Source organism: Trichosurus vulpecula, chromosome 9, assembly GCF_011100635.1.
Source record: "Trichosurus vulpecula isolate mTriVul1 chromosome 9, mTriVul1.pri, whole genome shotgun sequence".
Classification (NCBI taxonomy): Eukaryota; Metazoa; Chordata; class Mammalia; order Diprotodontia; family Phalangeridae; genus Trichosurus; species Trichosurus vulpecula.
Window position 1 is genome coordinate 151,456,741 of NC_050581.1, and position 24,884 is coordinate 151,481,624.

At 43.6% G+C, this 24,884-nt stretch overlaps 1 protein-coding gene across 1 annotated transcript in view; it reads right to left on the minus strand.

Annotated features, from left to right (window-relative positions):
• Window positions 1-24,444, minus strand: part of SYN2 (synapsin II) — a 93,898-nt gene extending 69,454 nt beyond the window's left edge. The window contains 4 exon segments of the mRNA XM_036739656.1: window positions 905-994; window positions 13,851-14,007; window positions 22,463-22,554; window positions 24,392-24,444. Coding sequence (XP_036595551.1) covers window positions 905-994; window positions 13,851-14,007; window positions 22,463-22,497 — 282 coding nt within the window. The 5' untranslated portion in view covers window positions 22,498-22,554; window positions 24,392-24,444.
• Between the last annotated feature and the right edge of the window lie 440 nt (window positions 24,445-24,884).

Sequence of the window (24,884 nt, forward strand, 5' to 3'; positions counted from 1 at the left end):
TGATACCTCCTCTACAATTTACAGTCTTTCAAATCTGGCCTCAGACATTTGACATATTTACTAGCTGTGTGACCTTGGGCAAGTCACTTAACCCCAATTGCCCTGCCCTCCCCCCTGCAAAAAAAAACGATTTACAGTCTTAGAGAGTTGCTTAGAACACTAGTAAGTGACTTGCCCAGGGACATATAGTGGCTGAGGCTGGATTTGAATTCAGGTCTTCCTGACTCCAGGCCTAGCATTCTACGTACTGTGTGGCCAAATTGCCTAGTTTCTGTATAACATTGGACAAGTTGTTTAACCTCACTAAACCTCAGTTTCCTGATCTGCCTGATGAAGATAGTAATAGTATTATGAATAAAACATGGTATAATGCCTAAAGCAGCAGAGACATGTATGTTATCATTTTATTTGATATTTAGGATCACTTTGTGAGGTGGGTATTATTATCACCATTTGACATATTGAGAAATTGAATAATGATATAATTTTCCTAATGTAACACCTGTAATAGGATCCAAGTCTTCCAACTCCAAATCTAGGTGTGAGATTCCTGGGTCTATCTGTTCAATTTTGTCCATTCATTTAATAAGCATTTGTTGAATACCTACTAAGTTCCAGGTTCAGTGCTAAATAAAGGAGATTTTCCCCCCTCCAGAAAAAGACTCAGCTTCCTGAAGGAGCATACATTCTCTGACAATGTATTCTTTCTCTTCTGCCTAATTTCATCTTGGCATAACGATGGCAGGAGACAGTTAACTAAAGCTAAGAATCGAAAGCAATTCAGTTTTATGCCTCTCTCCCCCCAATCTGAATTCAGTTCATCACCAAAGGAGTCATCTGTGCCTCAAGTATACTTACTACCCCCCACGTCTCCCCTCAGCCAGATGCCTTCCCCACTACTTACCATCTCCTTGTGGTTGGGGTAGAATGTCTGTTCAATGAGAGGAAATTTCTCTCCTCCAAGATTCTTGTAGATAGCCACCAGTTGGGCAAACTGAAAAAGAAGACAAAATATATAAAACCACTGGAGAGGAGGGTACCCCTGGAATAGCTCAATTGAGCTCCCTCAAAAGGAATTTGAGCCCCAGGTCCAGGCTCATCATTTTAGTCCCAGCTGATCTGAAGACTAGTCAATCAATCAACAGATATTTGTTGTGGGTCTGCTGTGTACAGGGCGCTCCTTTTAGATCCTAGGGATACAAAGGTGTAGTAAAACAGGGCTTGTTACGTTTTAGTCACGTCTGACTCTTCATGACCCCATTTTGGGGTTTTCTTGTCAAAGATACTGGAGCAGTTTGTCACTTCCTTCTCCAGTGCATTTTACAGATGATGAAACTGAGGTAGACAGGATTAAGTGTACATAGCTAGTATCTCAAGGCAGATTTGAACTCAGGGAGCTGAGTCCTCCTGACTTCAGGCCTGGCACTCTATCCACTACTCACCTCACTGCCAGTAAGACAGGGTCCCTATCCTCAAAGAGCTTGCCATCTAGTAGGAAAATTAATCCATGAAAAAAATAAATGAAGTCAGCCAATCAACAAACGTTTATTAAGCACTTACTATATTCCAGGCATTGTGCTAGGTACTGGGATACAAAGAAAGGCAAAAAACATGGTGCCTGCCTCAAGGAGCTCACCTTTTAAAAACACATATATTACCTATATATGTACAGAGTAAATAAAGGCAATTGCAGATAGATGGCAGTGGGGGAGATGGGGAGAGCCCCCTGCAGAAGGTGGGCTTTGAGCTGAGTCTTGAAGGAAGCCAGTAGGTGGAGGTAAGGAGAGAGAGCATTCCAGTCATGGGGGACAGCCAGGGCAAAGTGCAGAGATGAGAGATAGAATGTGGTGTTCAAGGGATGTGCAGAAGGCTGATGTCACTGGCTCATAGAGTAGAGGACTAAACAGTAAAAAAAAATGGAGAAACAGAAAGTGGCCAGGCTGGTAAGGACCTTAATAGCCAAACAGAGGATTTTCTATTTGGTCCTAGAGGTGACGGAGAACCACTGGAGTTTATTGAATAGGGGGTGTCATGGTCAGACCTACATGTTAGGAAAATCATTTGGCAATGGTACAAGGTAAGTAAACGCTAAGTGTCCAGTTCAAATTCAACAAGTATTTATTAAGCACCTACTAGGCACCAGGCACTAGAAATATAAAGACAAAAAAGGCATCAGGGAGTCCCTGCCCTTAATGAATTTATATTCACAGAGGCAGGGGAACTAACACATATACATGTAAGTAAGCATATGAAGGCTATAGTCCATACACAATTATAGAGGTGGGAAGGGATGTTCAATATCGTCTGGTCTAATCTCTACATTTCAGAAATGAGGAGAGAGGCCCAGAGATATGAAGTGATTTCTTTCAAATCACCCAAGTTCTAAGGAGAAGAAATGGGATTCCAAGGTGAAGTCCCCTGATTTTAAACCTAGCACCACAGACATTAAGGGCTCTAGGAGATCAGAGGAGGAAGGCATTCATGTAAGTTAAGGTGAGTAGGGCAGTTAATGAAGGAGGGCTCCATGGAGGAGGCTTGCTTTATGTTGGACTCTGAAGAATGGGTAGATTTGGAGAGGGAAGAGTGAATAGACCACTCTAGTCAGTCACCAAATCCTGACAAGTCTTTCATGATGTCCCTCCTCTCTGTCCTCTCCTTTTCACTCCTGTCACCATCACAAGCTCCACTTTCAACAACTTCCTTGCTGGCTTTTCTGCTTCTAACCTCTCCCCACCCCAATCCAACAGGTACACACCAGGTCCCTTGACCCTAAATCCAGGGTTTTCTCCTATCATATGCTGAAGGAACAAGGTGCTTTTCTATAATTTCACTCTTTAAAAACACCATTTCAAACAAACGTTTAAGGAAGAAAAATTTGCTGTCAGTACTCCTCTTTGCCTCTCTTTTTACTGTACCTCTTCTTCCTCTCACCACCGCCCTATCCTACAGCCAGGACTCCACTGATGCTTCTTCTTCCCCAGGGCCTCCCAGTGTGGGAACTCAGCTGGGACAATGTACCCTCAGTGTCCCCATGGTTGCCTCTGCACCCAAACCTCCCCACACTCAGGCAATCGAACTCCTTAACCAAACTACATGTATCCAGAAGGGCCCCAGGGAATAACCCTAATGGTGGGAATTTCAGGCAGCCTGTCAAAACAGCAAAGTCATCTATTTCTCAAAAATGTGGCGCGGTGCATGATGGGAAGTAACAAGGAAGTGGCTTGTAGGGAGACTCAAGATGCCAGTGAAGAATTCAGACATGGGCTAAGGGTGGGCAGAGGGACAAGAGGCAGGTGGGGGTGGGAGACACCCTTCTTGTGCCCTTCAGAATAGAACAGCTCAGCTTCCACAACCCTATTTCTGATTCCAGGGTTTTGGGGACATTTGGAAGGGACCACAGTTATGTAATGGGAGAAATGAGAGGTTGCCTTCCCAAGTCAGCCTTGTGCCTGACGCTAGTGATCTCTGACCCCTTGGCCTCCTCTTGCCCCTTGCAGCAGGCAGTATGGACAGAGGAAAGAAACAGGGAAGATCTGTGCCAAAGTCAACAGTGAAAAGAAGAGCCAGCACTCCTTGAATTTGTCCACTCCCATTAACAGGAAGAAGAAAACACATGAAATGCTATTAGCGCAGGAGCTTAGCATGGCTAAGCGGAGAACTTGGTGTCCATCCAGCCTTCCCTGCTGTTCCAATCCAGTGCCAAAGGCAATACTATGAGATTATGAATGGGAGACTGAACTCTCACCCAATCCCAGGCATGGCACATTACAGGGTGTAGGGCTTCTTGGGATGCCTGCTCCTGGGACCCTGACCTGGCATAGGCCTGGGACAGGTGGATGAGGAACGAATTGGCTTATGTTGCTGCATTCCACTCTCCCTTCCTCTGGCAGGAGGCACGCAGCCCCTTAAAGAGACCCCAGGATTCACAGAAGATGCCATAATAACTAGGATGACATGTTGAGGGGAAGGGGGAAGCAAGGGGAGAGCAGCAGCAGCGCAGGAGAGATTCCAAACCAAACCAAACCAAACCAAAACAAACCAAAGCACCTTCTTTTCTGTGGCTGGGGCTGTGCAGGGAACTCAGTCTTGGGAAACACGGGGGTGGGGTAGAGAAGGAGGCCATAGGGCAACAGAGCTCCAGGAGCAAGGCGAGGGGCGGAGGGCAGCCTGGGAAGGGCCAAGACTCCCAGGGGAGAAAGGCGAGTGGGAAGGAGCCAGGGCAAGACCTTGTGCCTTGGGGGCTGTCTCTGGACTGCTCTGATTAACTTCATATGCAGAATTGTACACCCTTAGTGCTAGGGAGACCTGAGTGAATAAGGACAAGAAAATTCAGAGTCGGAAATGACAAAAGAGGAAACTGAGGCATGGGAAGGAGAAGTTTCATGCCCAAGGCCACACAGAGTGTTGGTGTCAGAGAGCCACAGATCAACACCAGTCATAGTAACAACAGCAGTAACACTCCTTTATCTGTATGGCACTCCAAGGTTTCTGAAGTGTCTTTCACATACTATGCCCTCTTAACAACCCTGCTGGGTGGGCACAGCAGGTGCTATTATTCCAATCTTACAGATGAGGAAACTGAGGCCCAAGGTGGTTCGGTGACTTGAACAAGGTCACACAGGTCACAAGTGGCAGAGCTGGGGTTTCTACCCAGGTCTACTGATTTCAAATCCAAGGCTCTTTCTCCCATGCCATCGTGGGAAAGGGCAAAAAAGAAGCTCCATATAGTTTAAATACCAGTTTCTGCAATCTTATTGCAACTGAATGAGACTAAAATCATGAACCCTACAGTGTGGTATTGTGGAAGCACTGGACCAATGTCAGGAAAACTAGGGTTCTGGACCCGATGGGGTGCCATGTAGCCACTGACAAGTATTTCTGGTCCTCTTTTCCCTCATCTGTGAAATAAGAGGGTAGATCTGAATGATCTCTAAGCACACTCTAATTTTAAGCCTAACAACAGACAAACAGTTTCATAAGTTTTATAATATTATATAATCTTAAATAATTTTATAATTTAATAGTTTTATAAGACAAACGACAGACAAATAGTTTATATTGGATTAAGATCCTGCCCTCTGGAGGTCTCAACCACAGTAGAAAGGAGGCAGGACATTTTGAGAACTTGGATCCCTGCAAAATGTATCAAATAACAAGTATTTATTAGGAACTTACTGTGTGCTGGGCACTAAGTATTAGGGGTATAAGACAAAAATGAAACAGTGCCTGCCCTCAATCAGCTTATGTTCTATTCAAGACCAAGAGGCTCAGCAACATCATCCTGAAAAGATGCCTATCAGAGTCTATCTGTTATGATAGAAGCTCCCCAGTGGAACATAAGCTGATTGAGGGCAGGGAATGTTTTTCATGTTTGTATGCTCCCAGCAACCACACAGTGCCTTGTATATAGTAACTGCTTAATCAATATCTGTTGGATTGGATTGGACATCCATCCATCCATTCAGTCATCGTCCATTTGTCTAATCCTTATTAACCATCATGGGCTGAGGGAGATGCCTCTTCTCTTTTCTGACTCTTCTCTTTCCTTCATTCCTCATATTCAATCAGTTGCAAGTATTATCAGTTTTACTTCCGATATAGCTATCAAACGTATCCCCTTCTCTTCACTCATATGGTCACCACCCTATCACTCATCACTTTTTGTGAAGACTGATAACAACCTTCTAATTGGTCCTTCCCATTTCTCTTCTTTCTAATACATCCTCCATCTTGGGAGAAGATGGGAAAGAGGGGAGAGAAGAATTTATTAAACTCCTGCTATGTTCCAGGTGGGGCAGCTGGGTGGAGCAGTGGATAGAATTTTGGGTCTGAAGTCAGATGTATCCACTGTGCCATTTAGCTACCTGAATACAAATGTCATCTGTGTTTAAAAATCCTTTCCTAAAGGAGGTATGGTGACAGTTATGGTCTTTTAAAGAAGAAGTGCAACTAAAAGTTACTGTTTTATCATCATTCTATGGGATGCTCCTTCCTGCGGAGTCTAGGAGAGTGTCTATGAGTTTAACATTGTTCTATGAGGATCTATGAGAGAAATTACAGCAAAGACAGAGATAAAGAAGGAGGTGAGAAACTTCTTTGTTGTTAGAACTATTTGAACTGTTATTTTTATGAGGAAACACAGAAAATTTATGAAGGATGGATCTTTGGAGAGACTAATGAAAGTGAAGGTTTAAGAGAAAATGAGATTTCTGTCACAATTGGAGAGAAATTAGAGGAGACAGAAAAAAGACAGAAAGGTCTTCTCTTTCTGTGGAACTGTTTTGACATTTATATTGTGAAAAGAATTAGTAAGAAGAGACTTTGGTAACTTGAGTGAAATGAATGACGGGATTGTATTTGTAGAAGTAGGGAGAGATCCACTGCCATTTTGGTGATGATCGATGGTAATGCTTTCTCACAGCTAAAATACTGTAAATATTTATATCTTTGTTTTATCATGGATTTCATTGTTAATATAATGTATTTTCAGGAATTTTAATCTCTATTCCTAGGAGATAAAAGTATTTAATATAGAGATAAAAGTATTGAGAAAGGAAATTGCTTCAGTTTATTAAAATAATATATAATAATGCAGTATAATAACACTAAGAAGAAAATATTAATATTTGATGAACTATTTTGAAGGCTCTGAGCTTAACTGATTGAGAGATGTTTAAAATGTTTGTTAATTCATAAGGAAAATACAAGCATACCTTTGGATTACCTTAGAGCTTGAGCGGATAAGATTAAATATAGAAAGAAGCTGAGTAGCACAAATGACGTTGGTGACTCCTGTAACACTGTCACACATGAAAGTAATTTGGGGGGAGAATACTAACAGCTTGTGCGATACAAAAGAGTCTCATATAGGAGGTGGAACTTTGAATTAAGCTTTGAAAGAAATCTGAAATTCTAAGAGGTTGTAGTGAAGAGTCAGGGCATTCCAGGAATGGGAAATTGCCTGGGCAAAAGCATGGAGGTGGGAGGCAGCATGCCATATACTGACAATGGCAAGTTCATCAGTTTAGTGGGACCATGGAGGAGATCAAAGTGCAATAAGCCTAGCAAAGTAAGACTCTACACATCAAATGGGGGAGTTTGTATTTTATCCCAGAAGCAATATTAAGTCACTGACAACTCTCAACAGGTGGAGTGACACGGTCAGACCTGTGCTTTAGGAAGGAAGGAAATAGTTATTAAGCACCTACTATGTGCCAGGCATTATGTTGAGTACTTTACAAATATTATCTCATTTGATCCTCACAACACCCCGGGAGGTAAGGACTGTTAATATCCCCATTTTACAGTTGAGGAAACTGAGGCATTCAGAGGTTAAGTTACTTGCCCAGTATCAAAAGCTAGTGAGTATCTAAGGCTGGATTTGAACTCAGATCTTCCTGGCTCCAGACCCAGCACTTTATCCACCGCACCACCTAGCTGCCTCTATGCTTCTCTTAGCTAACTGGGACCCACGTCTTCTGCTGGGCTCTTTCCACTCCATCACACAGCCTCCTTGTTTCATCCCTTACTCTTTTCATTGCACTTGACACTCTCTCTGGGATACAGAAGGGTTGAGGGGTTCACTTTATGGTTTGGGGGTGAAGAAAGGCTTGTTTGCAACTGGATCTGAAAAGGATCTGAAAGCCAAGCAGTTCAGGCCATCAGGACTGGCTGGTGGCATGGAGGATTTGGCAAGACTCACCAATAATAATCGTAATATGATTTTGCTGTCAAGGAAAGAACAGGAAGAAACTGCTGAAATATGTGATTAGGGACAGGTGTTTCCTTCAGTGCCTGAGCTGAGGAGCCAAGGGGCTTAGCCTGCGGGAACAGAATTCATGGGAAATAGGCCAGCTGAAAGCCCAGCTTCCCACATCTCCAACTGAACTGGATGGGAGGGACCCTGAGCCCCGCTGGTCAGCATAGCTTAGCAGATTTTCCACTGAGACACCAGCCCGCACTCTCTTTCACTAAAAAACAGCTGCCTTCCAGGCCCTGGGATCCCAGTGCCCTCTTCCCTAAATGTTTGGAGTCTGATTATGGAGACACCTCCAGAGATGGCTAGGCTGGTACTTATATCAAATGTATATGACTCCACTTTAGTTATCCTCTATTGGCCCACGTAGTGGAGAGGGGGTCACTCACCTCTCTGGCTATGCCATCCTAGAGAACTTTGCCTGCTAAGTCCGTGTTCCTACGAGTCTATGACCATCTTAGCCAAGTGAGAGTCATAAAACATTTGACTACTTCTTTATATGCATTACCTCCATTACTCGAACAGAAATTCCTTTAGGGCAGGAATTCTCTTGCTTTTATATTTGAAATCTCAGCACTTGTCATGATAGGCAGCACACCATAAGTATTTAATAAATGCCATTCATTCATTCATTCATTCATAACCACTCTGGAAGACTCTTCACCAAGTCATAGAGGGGTTGCAATCTGCAGTAAGTCAGCTGTGAGACTCAAAGCAACAGAACCACAGATCTCTAAAGTATTAACATATGAAACCTTGACTTTAAGCCCTACCCCTCACACTATGATTCCTCATTGTCATGTGGAGTTATTTGAGATAATACTGGTATCACTCACCTGTGGTGACAATAACATCCCATGGCTCCCTATTACCTCTAGATCAAACAGAATCTCCTTTGATGGGCATTTAAAGCCTATAATCACCTGACTCCAACTAAACTAGGCCTCTTGCTATTCCCCATGAGCTAGTTTCCATTTCCAGTCTCCATGTCTTTGCATAGACTGTCTCTCATGCCTGGGAGGAACTCCTTTACCTCCACCACTTAGAATCCCTAGTTTTCTTCAAGGCTCAGCTCAAGTGCTGTCTCTTGTATGAGGCCTTTCCTGATCCCCCTAGATGCTAGTACCTTCTGCTGAAATTACTTTGTATTTCTTGTACATCTTTCTCTACTGTTAGATGGGTACATGTTTTCCCCCAATAGAATTTAAGCTTCTTGAGGGCAGGGATGGTTTTATTTTCATCTATTTGTCCTCTGTGCCTTAAGTACAGTGTCTAGTAAGTACCCGTAAATGTTTGTAAATCGAGGCTTCTGCCTAAGGAAGGCTTCCGACTTAAGTCAGACTGTAGGCTTATGGTTTAAGAATCAGGCTAGTGGAGCAAGGCTGGCAGGAAGGTGAGGAAATTTTCAGCAGGAGATCACAAAGACCTTCCAATGAGTCACTGAAGGGTCGCAATCTGTCTGGTGGAGGATATACCCACAGAGATGAAATCATAACTCTTTTAAGCATGTGGGACCAATGAAAAGATTGCAACCACTCCATGACTAACTCTTGTCTGTGTCTGCCCATGGATTTACCAAAGAGGATCTATGCAAAATTTGAGGGATGTTCCTCAAATTCTTTTCATGTTCTACGGATGCAACAGAAATCCCTCAGCTGTCCCTCACTCACTCTCACTATGTGCCTGGTCCATGTGTTTCTTTCTCTATGTGGTACAGAGGATAGAGTCCTAGACATGACTCTAGTAGACCTGAGTTCAAATCCTGCCTCAGACACTTACTAACTCTGTGACCCTGGGCAAGTCCCCCTCTCATTCTTAAGGTCCTCATCTGCAAAATGGGATAATAACACTTACCTCACCATGCTGTAAAGCACTTCGCAAACCTTAAAATGGTATCTGCATGCTAGGGTTTGTTACTATTTTTCTCCTGATAATACCCTTGCATGGAGCTAACATTTGCTGCTTATAACTTTCACCCATCATCGCTCCAACTTGAGCCTTCTGGGATCAAGCTGAACAGGCCTAATCCCTCTCCCACGAAAGAATGAAAAGACATGTATTAATCACTTCCTAGGTACAAAGCGTTGTGCCAAGGGCTGGGGACATGAAGAGAGAAGTAGGACAATCCCAGCTTTCGTGCAGCTCCCTCTAAGGAGGGAGACAAGACAGGAAAGAGACTCAAATAGTGGAAGAGAGAGAGCGCGTGTGTCCCCTCCCCTCCACCCTACTTCAAGGCTGAGCACCCCTAAGTCTTTCATTTCCATGAAGTTACCTCAGGGCACATCAATGACTGGTTTCCCTTCCTCTGGACATTCTCCAGCTTAGATGCAACATAGCAGAGTAAAGAGAGTGCTAAATTTGGAGCCAGAGGCCCTGGGTGCAAATCCTGACAATTCCACTTACTCTCTACGTGACCTCCCCTCTCTAGACCTCAATTTCCAAAAAACATAAAATGAGGGATTGAATGCAATGCCTCCAAGATCCTTTCCAGTTCCGAATCTGTGATCCCATGAGTTATCCTTATTAAATTTCATCTTATTAGGTTTAGCCCAATGTTCTAGCCTAGCAGGATTTTTGGATCTGTGATCCTGTCATTCCAAATGTCAACCATCCCTCCTAGCTTCCTTGTCTTCTGTAGATTTAGAATCGAATTGGCATATCATACAACTGCTGGACCCCATTGTCCCCAAACAGACCCTCAAGAAGCTGAATACTCTACTTACAGGTAAAGGTTGATGCTGCCTGTAATGCAACTGGGTGACCCAGGGGCATCTTCACTAGGTCTAACACTACCAGGCCCACCAGGGCTGCACCCACTCCCCCTTACCTCCTTAGGTCTCTAAAACACACCACTGCTTCTTACACCAACAAGCCTGGGTTTGAACAGAACCCACCAAGAGCAGGAAGGGGAAGCCAAGCTTGAGCAGGGAAGAGAACTAAAGATTTTCTTCTAAAGCCACAGGCATGAAAAACCAGCTCTATCTCCCACTTCCTAGGAAGGGCTGGCCGGTGTCTGCCTGGTTGAGGCCATGGCCCTGGGCCACGTCTCTCTAGTCACCCATGTTTTTAAAATTCAATTCAGCAAATATTTACGAAGTGTCTGCTAGGTGCCCATCCCTGTCCTAGACATTGTAGGGGGTTATAAGGAACTCAGTGTGTCCAAAATAGAACTCATTATCTTTTCCTACACACCCAGGCCTCTTTTGAAATTCTCTATTTCAGTCAAGAACACCATCATCCTCCCAGGCTCTGAGGTTCCCAACCCCGGCTTCATCCTTAACTCTTTCCTCTCCTGCAACCCACATATCCACCAACTGCCAAGTCTTAACAACTCTTCCTTTCCTACAGCTTTCACATCCATCCCCTCAAGCCTCTCTCTTCTCCAGTCTCTCTTCCACACTGCTGTTCAAGTGATCATCCCAGAGCAGAGATCTAACCATATTATTCTCCTGCTCAATAAACCTCACTGGCTCCCTATTACCTCTAGGAACTCCTCTCTTTGGCATTTAAAGCCCTTTACAGCCTGACTCCAGCCTACTCTCCCAGCCCTGTTATCCATATTTCTCTCCTTCAAACACTCTTTGGTCCAACTGCACCATTCCACATCCACTACATTACATCTCCAGCTTTCGCACTAGTAGTCCCCCATACCTAGAATGCCCTTCCTCCTTCCCACTGCCTCTTAGACCTTCAAGTTCCCTTTAAAGCTCAGCTAAAGGACCATCTCTTACATGAGACCCTTCTTGGTCCATCCACCTTCTAGTGCCTTTCCTCCAAATTACCTTGTCTCTCTCTGCAGGGGTGATGCTGGTAAATGTTTAATAACCAACTCACTGGGAAAAAATACTATTGACCCTCTTTTAGGTTTAACTTTTATTATTAAGTTTCTCCATCACCCTCTAAAGACTAGACAATTAAAAAAAACCAGTAAATCAAGCCCTGATTTGTAGTGTTTGCTGATGTCTGCGGTATAAATGCTTACAGTGAAAATTTAACAATCAGCTCTCACAATCTGGTTCAGGCTGGCTCCAGCGCATGTCTGATTTTGGTACATCCGTCCATGTAGTCATGTTATCTCTCCCTATTGAATGTAAGCTCCTTGAAGGCAAGAAGAATTTCTTTTGTGTTTTTGTACTCTCAGTTCCTTAGCACAATGCTTGGCACATAGAGATAGGGACTGGATCTTTGATTTTACTGGCAAGGGGAACTTTGGAGTGAGGAAGCTCCCTCTCCCTTCTCTTCAACATCTAGTCTTGGAAAGTTGGTCATCCCAATGAGAAGCTAAATGTATCCAAAGTCTCACAGTCACTATGTACCAGATGTGGGAGGTGAACCTACATCTTCCAGGCTTCGATTTCAGCTTTCCATTCATTCCACCATGCTGTTTGGTGTAGAGCAGACATCTAATAAATGCTTGGCGATCAACTGGTTAATAAGATAAGAGGAAGACGGGTAAATGACGTTGGCTGGGGAGCACAGGTCTAACTTGGCGAATGCCTCTAATGCCCACAGGAGGAGTTCGAATTTGATCCTGTAAGCCATGGGGGCACCCCTTGCTTTTGTTCTTTGGGACTGGATCCTGGCACATCTCTGTCCCTGTGCCATAGTCAGAGAGTAGCCCTCCTCCTCTGCTGGCCAGGCTCGACCTATCTGAGGTCAGTGAAAAACCAGGCAGGTTATCTGTCATGTCTAACACTCTCCTCAATTTCCCTACATTTCCTCAACATATTCCCTACCTACTCACACCCTTGGAAAGATTCCCACGGGCAGACATACTTGCCGAGTCAGCATCGTGAGATCATGAATGCAGAGTCCGGACATCTGGGCTGAAGCTCCCCTAACTCTGCTACCTGCTAGTTGGTATGACCTTGGGCAAGTGGCTTGACTTTCCCAGTTCTTTGTTTCTTCATGTGTGAAATGAAGGGACTGGATCCACAAATTACAGGTACAGAACTGGAAGGGCCATTTGGTCCAGCTGCTTCATTTTACAGGAGGAGAAGACCCAGAAGTTAAATAACTTGCCCATGGTCCCAAGGCGGTGAGTGGGAAGAGAGAGGGAATAAGCATTTATATAGTACCTACTATGTGCCAGGTGCTATACTAAGTGCTTTATAAATATCTGACTTTGTTTTCACAACAATCCTGTGAGGCAGGTGCTTATTATCCCTGTTTTACGGTTGAGGAAACCAAAGCAAACAGATGATTTGCTTAAAATCATATAGCAAGTAAGCCTCTGGAGATGGATTTGAATTCAGGTCTTCCTGACTCCAGGCTAGCACTATGCCACCAATCTGGAGGAGTTCGGATTTGAATTCAGGTCTTGTGATTCCAAATTTAGCATCCTTTCTACTATATGATAGACTGGGTACTTTCTAAGATCTCTATAAATTCTGTGTTGTGTTGTGGTACGTGTGTGTGTGTGTGTGTGTGTGTCTGTGTGTGTGTGTGTGTACAGAAGAATCTCATTGACATCTTTCACATATACACGCTAGCAGAGATGGCTGTACAATCAGTCAACATGGAGCCAGCCTGCTTTGAGCTGTCCCTTCTGAGCTCTTAATAATTTCATGAAGCTCCCATCCAACAGCTGGGCCATGTTTCAGCGCACATCATGAGTTGTGACATGTGGCATGCATTCTTGCTACCCCTCCAGCCTCCCGTGACGGATGGCAGCTGTTACATGCCCTTCGGGTCATCCTTAAAGAATGGATGCATTGTTTAGATATAATCTTCCAGAACATTCCCTGAGCCAGAGTTGCCTGGATGGCACACACATGCATGGACATGCACATATGGTCAAACATACACACACACACACACACACACACACACACACACATACACACGGCCTTCTTCAGGCGCCTTGTGATCATTCCACTCTGCTCTGCTCCCACCTCCTCACAGCCCAGGTTCCAAGTTCTAGGGTCCTCTCAGGCCCTCTGCTGGCCATGGGGTGGGTGCATATTGGAGGATACAGGTCCCTTGGCATCCTCTATCACTGGGACCCCCTTCCCCAGGGTGCAGGAGAGACACAACCACAGGGACCAATGCAAAGGTGGTTTCCCAGGTCCCACCCGGCCCTCTGTTCACTCACCACCCAGGGCTTGTCGCAGAAGTTGTAGATAGAATCAAGAGAGTTGACGCTGGGGATGCCAGCATACTGCATGCCAATGATCAGGTTTCGGTAGTCCTCATTCTCCGCCATGCCAAAGGAGTGCTGCCGGACAAGCACGAAGTCTGGCCGGAAGGATCTGAAGAGAAGAATAGAGGCAGAGACTGTTTACCCAACTGGATGCCTCTATCTACATCCTATTGTGAGTTGAACTGTATGCAGACCCTTTACATATTCCCCAGGCAGTGAGGTGGCGCCATAGTACATAGAGCACTGGCCATGCAATCAGGAAGACTTGTTATCATGAGTTCAAATCCAGCCTCAGACACTTACTAGCTGTGTGACCCTGGGCAAATCCATGAACATATCCCTAGTCTGAGGCCAATGTAGAGTAATGCCAAGATGGCCCTCTGGTGAAGCCAAGCAGATTAAAATGTAACTGGGAAATGTTTCTACAAATAAGCAAAAATACATTAGAACACAGATAATGTTAATGTGTGGTTTTTGAAGTCACTATGCTGCCACAGGAATCCTTATGTTTAGTCTTGTGGACCCCCTTTCTATCTGAATTTGACATCACTGGTGTAGAGGGAAAAGCACAGAATTTGGAGCCTAAAGACCTGGGTTAAACCCAGGCATTACCAATTATAGGCTTTTTGACTTTAAGTAAGCCATTTCTATTTTCTGGGCCTCACTTTCCACCTGCTTGAAATGAAGGGGTTCAACTAGATCAGGGTTTCTTAACCTGTCCTCTGTGAATTTTTTTTTAATTTCAATAACTGAATTTCAATATTATTGGTTTCCTTTGAATCCGAAGTATTTTATTTCATGGACTTAAAAACATCATTCTGAGAAGGAATGGATGGGCTTTACCACACTGCTGCCAAAGGGAGATACATGACCCATCAAAGGTTAAGAACCCCAGAACCAGATGATCTCAGATATTTTTCCCAACTCTAAATCCTATATACTAAATACTACTCTGCATCACAGACTCACAGAATGGCAATGTGGGGATGGCGCTCAGTCCAACCCATGCTCCAAAGTGGCTGGCCATCCATCTTCTGTTTGAAGACCCCCAACGAGGAGGAGGCCATCACCTCCCATGGGAGCCCATTCCACGGTTGTATTACTTAATAAGGTTTCATTGCCTAGCCTCCTCCTATGGCTAAGAAATTCAGCAAATCTTTACTGTCCACCAGAAATCTTTTAAGTATTAACTCCAACAGCCATTTTCTCGGGCTTCATTCTGCAAGATTTCTTGTACCCCTGGACCACTCTTTCCTTCTGGATATTGTCTCTCCTTAGGTCTTTATGCCACTGCTTTGTCTCTATCCTCCAACCTGTCTGTCTGAAGGTTCCTTTTTAGGCTTATTTGTCAATTCATCAGCCAGCTCTCTCCCATATGTGTGGATGCCCTGCAACACTCTGTCTTGGGCTCTCTTCTCTCTTTCCACATTCTCTCTTGGTGACCTGATCAACTTCCAAGAGTCCAATGATCAACTCTACACAAATGACTTCAAAATTCCTATCCAACCCGAATTTATTTCCTGCACTCCAGTCCCACATCACCAGCCACCTGCTGAATATTTTCAATGCAGTAGGTCCTGATTGGCATTTATAGGAAGGAAAGAAGGAAATAAGCATTTATTAAATGCCTACTATATGCCAGGTACTGTGCTAAGCACTTTACAAATACTATCTTGTTTTATCCTCACAACCCTGGGAGGTAGGTGTTATTAGTATCCCTATTTTACAGTCAAGGAAACTGGGGCAAGAGAGGCTAAGTCACTTGTCCAGGGTCACACAGCTAGTAAGTGTCTGAGCTGGATTTGAACCCAGGTCTTCCCAGCTCCAGGCCCTTTGCTCTGTCCATTGTACCACATAAGTGCCCCATTCTTTACCAAGACTACACCAGTGAAATCATAGGTCCAGTTCCCCGGCTCCCAAATTATAATGATGATGACGATGATGATAAATGACATTTACATAGCACTTTAAAGTTTACAAACTATTTTTACATTTTTTGAGGGGAGAAGGCAGGGCAATTGGGGTTAAGTGACTTGCCCAAAGTCACACAGCTAGTAAGTATGTCAAGTGTCTGAGGCTGCATTTGAACTCAGGTCCTTCTGACTCCAGGGCCGGTGCTCTACTCACTGTGCCACGTAGCTGCCCCAAGTTTACAAACTTTATATACATTATCCACTTTGATCCTCCCAGCAATCCTGAGGAATGGGGGAAGGGAAGGGGTTACGATCCTTATTTCAGAGATGAGGAAGTCATATCGGCTCACAAGGCTCATAGAACTTTACAGCATTACAACTGGCCATCCTGTGAGCAAGGCAGGGTTATGCAGCTACTACAATCATGGAATCATAGGACAAACTAAGCTTATAAAGTTTAGATACCCCCTGACTGAGTACAAGGTTACGTGTTCAGTGCTTTAATCAATGGGTTCAAAACATAAATGACACAGATGGAAGTGATGGAAATGTGCCATGAGAAACAACGAAGCTGAAGAATTAGAGAAACATTAGAGAACTTCAACTAATGCCGAGAGAAGTAAACAGGTATATGACTTACACAATGATGTAAATGGTAAGATTGACCACAATGCAACTGAAACACAATGCTGTGTAATCAATCACAATAACCAAACTTGTCCCGGAAGGAGAGATACAGAAATGCAAAGTTCTCCATTTTTCCCAGAGATTGGGGTGGGGAGGGGTACTATGGGGGGACATTGCATACACTGTCAGACTTGATTGATGTGTGGTTTAGTTTTGCTGAACTGATCTCTCTCTCTCCCCCTCCTTCTCTGTCTGTCTGTCTCTCTCTCTCTCTCTCTCTCTCTCTCTCTCTCTCTCTGTCTCTCTCTTTCTGTCTCTCTGTCTCTGTCTCTTTCTGTCTCTGTCTCTCTCTTTTAAAAAATTCTTCATTATAAAGGCTGGCACTCTGGGAGGGGGAGGGAGAATGATATATTGGAAAATGAAGATGATGTAAAGCCAAAAGAACTCAATAAAGAAAATCTAAGTTTCAGAGGTGTTTAGAGGCAAATAACATTAGAAATCACCTTGGACCAGAGTAGTCCAGAAAGTCTTCATGAAGATGACACTTTAGAGTGGTGGGGATTCTGAGTACCCAGAGGCACACTTCCAAACCATGTAGTATAAATGAATTTAGTTTCTTAGATGCTGAAAAACACCTGATTGTGGGGGCTTGGGGGGTGGGGGGAGAAAGGATCAGTAAAGGAAAATGAAGATAAACTTGGACGCCTTCCCCCCTCTACCCTAGCCCTAGTCCTCAAGCTCAATCTTTAAGGACTTTGGCACCTCTGGAAGTAGCCAGGGAACACTTGGGTCAGGCCCAGCCCAACCTCCTGAGCCAAAGGTCTGGCAGCCTGATGAAAGGCACTAGTTCCCCAATGTTCTCCTTCCTGATGGCTCACCCCAAAACAGAATGTGGGGGGAAGAACAAATATTTTCCATGTAGCTGAGGTTGAGCAACAACAGCGGGAAGCAGAGAGGACAGAACATTCTCTGTCTGGCAGCTAATGTCTGGTACAAATTGGTCCAGGAAAGCATCCCTGCTTCCAGCTGCTGTCCCTCAGGACGTGGGCCTCTTACCCCACGGTCAGGAGCCATACCTAAAAAAAAGAAGCATGTCTTACCAGAGTGGGATGCTGTAAAGTATGCTGGATTCTGAATTAGAGGGCTTGGATTCAAAACCCAGCACTGCTACTGACTACCTGCGTGATCTTGGGCAAGCTCATCTCCTAGGGCTTCAGTTTCCTCATTTGTAAAAATGAGGGAGTCAGACTAGGAGATCCCAAAGGTCCTTTCTGCCTCTCACCTGTGAATATCCATTGGTATGAAAATACTCTCAAATCATCTAATCCAACTCCCTCACTTTACAGCTGAAGAGATTGAGGCCCAGAGAGATTAGGCCCACGGTCAGATGGCTAGTAAGCAAAGGCTCTGGGGCTCAAACCCAAGATTTCTAGTGCCTTCATCTCCAGGGTTCTTCCCATAATCCACTGTTCTTTTTCCTTCTTTTACAGGATGTTCCTAAAGTCTAGACACATAGGCAAAAATGCATATTTCCAGGAAACGAAATGAATGAAATTTTCGGCAACATTTTATTTAATTGGCATATTAACAAATAGCATCTTCAATATGATTTCCATCATTTGTGATGCAAAGGTTGATGTGCTTTGCAAGATTCACGTGAACTCGATGCAATAGCTCCACGTTGCTGTCAATTTTAGCACATTCACTTTATGCATTCAATCAAGTGTGTTGTATCGATGATTTTCACTGAGCAGTCTCCTTTAGCATACCCCAGGAAAAGAAGTCAAAGAGGCTAAGGTCTGTTAATATTCCAAATATGTCAAAATATTTATTTTTGCCTATGTGTCCAGACTTTAGGGACACCCTGTACAATTACCTTCAATGGCTGTGGAACTAAGTCTGACCAGAGGCCTTAAGGTACTCCTGGTAAACAGAATCACAGATTCTCAGACGTCGAAGGAACCTCGGAGTTCACTGAGGGTGACCTTCCATCAAGTTCAGGAATATTCTCTACAATGTCCATGATAGCTGGTCCCATAGTCTCGGCATGAACACCTGGAGTGGCTGACACCTGAGAACCTAAAGCTATTTTGGGATCTTGGCTGGATTTGCATAATAGAAACCAACCAAATATCTAGGAACTTTCTCATTCTAAATTTATCTTTGCTATAATAAAGAACTCATTCCCTTTGCCTGGAATCAACCTATTTGTTTCCCAATGTGCACCTTCTCCTCCACCCAGGCTGGGTGTGCTCACTTTCCTCCACAAACCTTCCTTAGCTGCTTAAGTCTTTGCTCAGGGCATTTCTCCCAGTCCTTACACCAACCTGAAGTGCATCCCTGCTCTGCCTGCCCCAGTTTGCATGTCTATTCTTCAAGACCCAACTCAGGTCCTACCATTCAGTTCCAATCAACTCAACAAACATTTATTAAATTCCTACTATGTGCCAGGTACTATGTTCAGTACAAAGACAAAAACCAAAGAATCTCTGCATTAGAGGAGTTTTTATTCTATTAGAGGGAAATATGTATATACATATATGTATATATATATACTTAAACACACATATGTATATATTTATATGTACATATATTTATATATGTACGTATACACACATACATACACGCACATATATACTTATAAGGATGTGTGTGTGTGTATGTGTGTGTATGTGTATATATTTACATCCGTCTAAGTAAATATAATGTAAGTTCCAAGGAGAAGGCATGGGTCTAACAGGAAGTACAACTTGGTAAGTGGCACAATGGATAAGAACATAGGATTTCTACATCCATCCTTGAAACCTGAGTTCAAATCCCACCTCAGACAATTACTAGCTTGTGATTCTGGGAAAGTTTCTTAACCTTTTTCTGCCTTAGTTTCCCCATCTGAAAAGTGGGAATAGCATCTATCCCCTAGGGTTGTTGTGAAGACAGAAGCTTGCAAACCTTAAAACACACGAATGCTAGCTGTTGTTGTTGACACAGGAATTGTCAGGAACACAATGAAATAGTAAGGAATAATGGAATGGGAGGAATGTGGAACAGTTATTGAATGTATGTGGAGAAGCGGAGCAAGAATACTAGGTGATAAGTCTCAGGGAAGGGGTATCTGGGAATAGAACCCTAGAATCTACTTTGGGTTCAGATCAGTCCTGAGTTGTAGGAGTCTGGGGGAAAATGGATTATAGAATAAGCCATAGGTAGGTGTGTCTGGCCTAAGCAACTGGACCAAAAAATTGTACAACCTTGGTGTCATGCCCTCTCATGAATTCTATCAGGATTTGGGGAATTGTTATAAAAGAACCTTTATAAATTCTCCTCCTCTCTAAGGCAAAGTTCTGAGCCCCTAGTGGTGTGTACCCACAGAGAAAAGTGTTCAAGAAGTCAACAGAGTCAGATCTTGGGCATGAATGTACTTGGGGTGATGGATACATGGGACTCTCTCTCTTCCCTACTTTTGGACTCTGTGCTTCTATTAATATTGCCTAAATTTTCACTACCCTTTTTGGTGGCCACATTACACTGTAGATTTATGTTTGAGCTTGAGGTCCACTAAAAACAGTAGATCTTTTTCACATGAATACTATCTAGCTATTCCTCATCTGTCCTATACTTGCAGAGTTGATTTTTGAAACCCAGGTGTAGGACTTTACATTCATCACTATTAAATTTCAGTTTATTAGATTTGGCTCACCAGTTCTAGCTGTCAAGAGTTCTTTTTGAATCCCAAGAACCCAAAGTATTGTCTATCCCTCCTGGTTTTATGTCATCTGAAAATCTGATAAGCTTATCATCTATGCTTTTATTCAAGCCATCACCAAAAATGTGGATAGGCATAAGCCAAAGACAGACCCCTGGGGTCTTCAATTGCACTCACTGGCATGGTGTTTAATCAGCTACTGCCTGGCAATTATCATAAAGTATCTTTGCACATATGTTGTTGTTGTTCAGTCATTTTTTCACTCATGTCCACCTCTCTGTGACCCACTTTAGGATTTTCTTGGCAGAGATACTGGAGTGGTTTGCCATTTCCTTCTTCAGCTAATTTTACAGACAAGGAAACTGAGGCAAACAAGGTTAAGTGACTTGCCCAGGGTCACACAGCTAGTAAGTGTCTGAAGGCAGATTTGAACTCAGGAAAAGGAGTCTTCCTGACTCTAGGCCTGGTGCTCTATCAACTGAACCATCTAGTTGTTCCTCAACTAGATTTTAAGCTTTCTAAAGGCATGAGCTGTGTGTTAGTTATGCTTCTTTTTATCCTAATTAGACCTTAGCACAAAGCTAGGCCCGGCCCAGTAAATATTTCCTGATTTTTTCGCCTCTAAATGACTGACTTCAGGGAAAGCAGTTTCCCTTCTCCTTCCTGGTCTTTCAACCACACTAGGGATAGAATTCTCCTGAAGGCCATAAAACCTCCAAATTATTCTCAAGGCAGAGACCTGGGGTTGAGAACTTCTCCCCTTCTGAACCAGGCCCGTGCCTTCAATATCCTGCTTAAGGGTCTTACCCCTCCCCCTCCCCTTGATCTAGGAGCCCTGAGTACTCCTGAATATATTTATGTAAGTTCTCATGCGAATATATATGTTTGTAGGTTCTGTTCTAAGTATTGTTGGAAATTTTTGGTGCATTCATGAGTGTATATGTGTGTGTGCATGTATATGTGCATGTGTGTGCGTGCATGTATTATCAAACCCCTCAGAATGGCAATTTCCTAAGACTGAGCACAAGGATTCTCATATTATCTGGGAACTTTCCAGGTGTGGGAAATACATCTCCCATCTGACTCTGGACTTCCTAAGATTAAGGACTCTCTTCCCACTAACCTGGGACTGTAACCTTTCTTATTAGACCAGTAGATCTCTGAGTTTGTCTCTCTTTATATAAAAATGGAAGCACTTCAAGGGCAGGGACTTATTTTGCCTTTCTTCTCCCAGTCACTATCAGAGGGCCTGGCACGTAGTAGGTGCTAAATAAAGGTTTGTTGATTTCAATATCCAATAAACTCCAGGGGCTTCCTATTACGTGAGGATCAAACATAAATCTTCTGTTTGGCCTTGAAAACGCTTCCTAACTTGGTTCCTTCACACTTTTCCAGTCTTGTTACAACCTACGATTTCCCTCTCTGTGCTCTCTGCAATCCAGTGACACGTGCCTCCTTTCTGTACCTCATATAAGACGTTGAATCTCCTGGCTCTGAGCCTTCACTGGCCACCCCTCAAGCCTGGAAAGTTCTCCCTTCTTTCCATCTCCTGCCTTCCCTGACTTCCTTTAAGTCTCAGCTAAAGAGCCACCTTCTCCAAGCAGCCTTTTCTAGGCCTCCTAAATCTTGGTGCCTTCCCTCTGGGACCATTCCCAAATTATCCTGTAAAGAGCTTCTGTCTGTGTAGTTGTTTGCATGTTGTCTAACCGTCAGACTGTGAGCCCCTTGAGGGCAAGGGACTGCCTTTTGTTCTTCTTTGCATTCCCAGAGCTTAGCCCAGTGCCTAGCACACAGTAGGCAATTAATAAATGCTAGTTGCCTGACTCACTGATTGATTAGTTTTGTGAGTCTGGGGACTTCTAGGAAAATACTGTGATTTTACCTCTCCCACCTGACTGAAGGCTCTTACCTTTCCTTGTATCTCAGTGTTTAGCACAATTCCTAGCACATAGTCAGCCCTGAATAAATGCCTGTTGGCTGACTCTCTAAGGATAAGGACTATTTCCCCCCCATCATTCTGGGATACCTTTCTCATAAACAAAGATACCTCTGAAAATGGCATTAGTCTCTTCTAAAGGACAGATTCAATGATTTCCTCTCTCCCATCACGCCTACCAATAAGAGTGGTGTCTTCTTCTCCCTTTGTATCACTTGCCATCACCTAGCATAGAAAGCTCCACATATAATCAAGGGTACTGCCCAACTCGAGCTCCTAGGGCCTCTGAGGTCAGTGAGAACTCTGTCCTCCGTTGCATCATACACAGGTCAGGATGAGAGTGCTCAGGGTCAGAGTTACGTCTGACCTTGAGACAGACACTCACCTGACAACCTTTGTGCCATTTCGGAAGACCTGCATATCCACAGCATAGGTTCCATCAGCGTGGGCCACCAGGTTGAGCTCTGAAAATTCTGCCTGTAAAAACAAGAGGGGAGAGTAAGACCATAGTCCTGTCCAAGACAAGCTCCCAGTGGGAGCCCAAAGATACCATGATATATAGATATATACATATATATATATATATATATACACACACACACACGAATATACATGTACACACGCACATACACACATATATGTATGAATATGTATATATAACATCATACTATACCATTTATCACACTATACTATTATATATACATGCATACATACATACACATGTATATGTATATGTGTATATATATATATAAAATGTATGTGTGTGTGTGTGTGTGTGTGTATAAAATGACCCTGCTATTGCAATGAGTTGCTCAGATAATACAGAAATGAAGCGAATGGGGCGGGGGGGATTAGATCAAATATCCCTCAAAGTCCTTCCATGGGGGAAACTAATAAGTTCTTTGGATGGTTTATATTCATAGGCTCCTGTGAGTAGTTTGTGCCTTACACATTTCTCATGGTTATTGAAATAAAGGCTATCCCATTTCCAATATTCATGGTAAGTATCTATGCTAGCATATGGACCCACTTACCTCCATTGGGAGAAACAGACATGAGCCATTACTAAGCTTTATTTTAGAAATTTCCCAAGAGCAAAATCTAGGGGGTGTGCCTGAGTCAAAAAGAAAGAATAACTCCTTTGGGTTCCTTTCCCAATAATGGACTAAGTCTGTGAGAGACCAGAGATCGTGGGGTGTCCTAGGCCACAGATGACAATAAAAATTTAATGTACCTTTTAAGATGCCAAATTCCCCCTGGGTGTCTTTTTTGTTATATCACGAAGCATGGAGAACCAAAAAAACAAACAAACACCCTCTTCCTCTGCCCCCAGCCTCCAGAATTCATACCCTTGTCCTTGCCTCCAGGAATACGAGTCCTATTTCTAGAGCACTTTCTTTACAACAACCTCCTGAGGCAAGTAAAACATGGATTATTTTTCCCCCTCTCCCATTTTACAGATGAAGAAATTGAGATTTGGAGAGGTAAAATTATTCTCTTGGCATAACATAGCTAATAAGTATTGCAATCAGGTTTTGAACTCAGATGGTCTTATTCCAAATCCAAAGGACATCCTTCCCTTATGCTATGCAGCCTCTCACTGTGCCCCTATGGCCAGTTGTTCCTCTTCCTTTGGTGCCACCAGTGCTATTAATGATGGTGGTGGTAAAACTATAGGGAATCTCTCAGTTAACTACACATATGGGAACCACAGCCTTTAGAACCACATGACCACAGTTCTGACACTATGGCCAGCCATTTAGTGGAAGTGTACATACAGCAATAAATATCCTTATATGCTAGGCTTGCAAACCCCAAACTTTTAATGGAGGGCTGAAATCCTATGAGTAACTTCTCATTCCCCTGAGACTTCTCCTGGGCAGGTAGCAGGAGAGCATCTGAGATGCCAGAGCCATGACCCTTTTAGGCCAGTCCCAGGAAGACTATACACTGAGAAGTATCACTGAGGCTGGAGGACTCATTGTCTATTAGCAAAGCTTTCAAGCGAATAAAAAATAATCCCATAATGGAAGGGAGAATGGATCTAGTACCAGGAATGTACCCTGTTCACCACCCTGTATCTGGTGGCCTGTATGTCCCTACATTCACTTCCACGCCAGTGCCAAAAGATTGAGATTCCAGGAAGGAAAAGTGGTAATATAGCCCCAACTAAAGCTATCAAAAACCGTGCGCACATACAAACACACACCCCATAACATGACCCATCAGGAAGAAACAATTTGCTTCTGGGACAAAACCCTGGCCAGTTGGCAACCCTCCCCTCCCCATCCCCAGCCAGATCTGTCTTAGTTACCTGTTCCACTTTGATGTCGTAATCTCCACAGACCTTTTTGCCCCGAAAACACTTGGCCCTGAGAAAAGAAAAGACAAAAACAAAACAAATGTGAATGAGTTTGTAGCCAGAGCTCAAATGAGTTCAATAGGAAACACAACAAACACACAGGACATGGAGTCAGGGGACCCAGTCCCAGTTCTCACTCAATCACTAATTTGCTGTGTGATCTCAGACACACACGCCCATGGGATTTATGCATCTGTAAAATGGTAATGATACACTTGTTCAGTCAGTCCTGGAGAGTACGGGCTCAAGTGTGATATAATAATGAGACTTTAGCGCTTCCTTAAAGTTTGCAAAGTACATTCCTCGTAACAATCTAGCGAAGTTAGTGAAGTCTTGTTAGCCTCATTTTACCCATAAGAAAGCGGAGATTTAGAGTGGGATGAGTGACTTGCCCAAGGTTACAGAGCTAATACATATCAAAGATGGGATTAAGACCAACATTCTT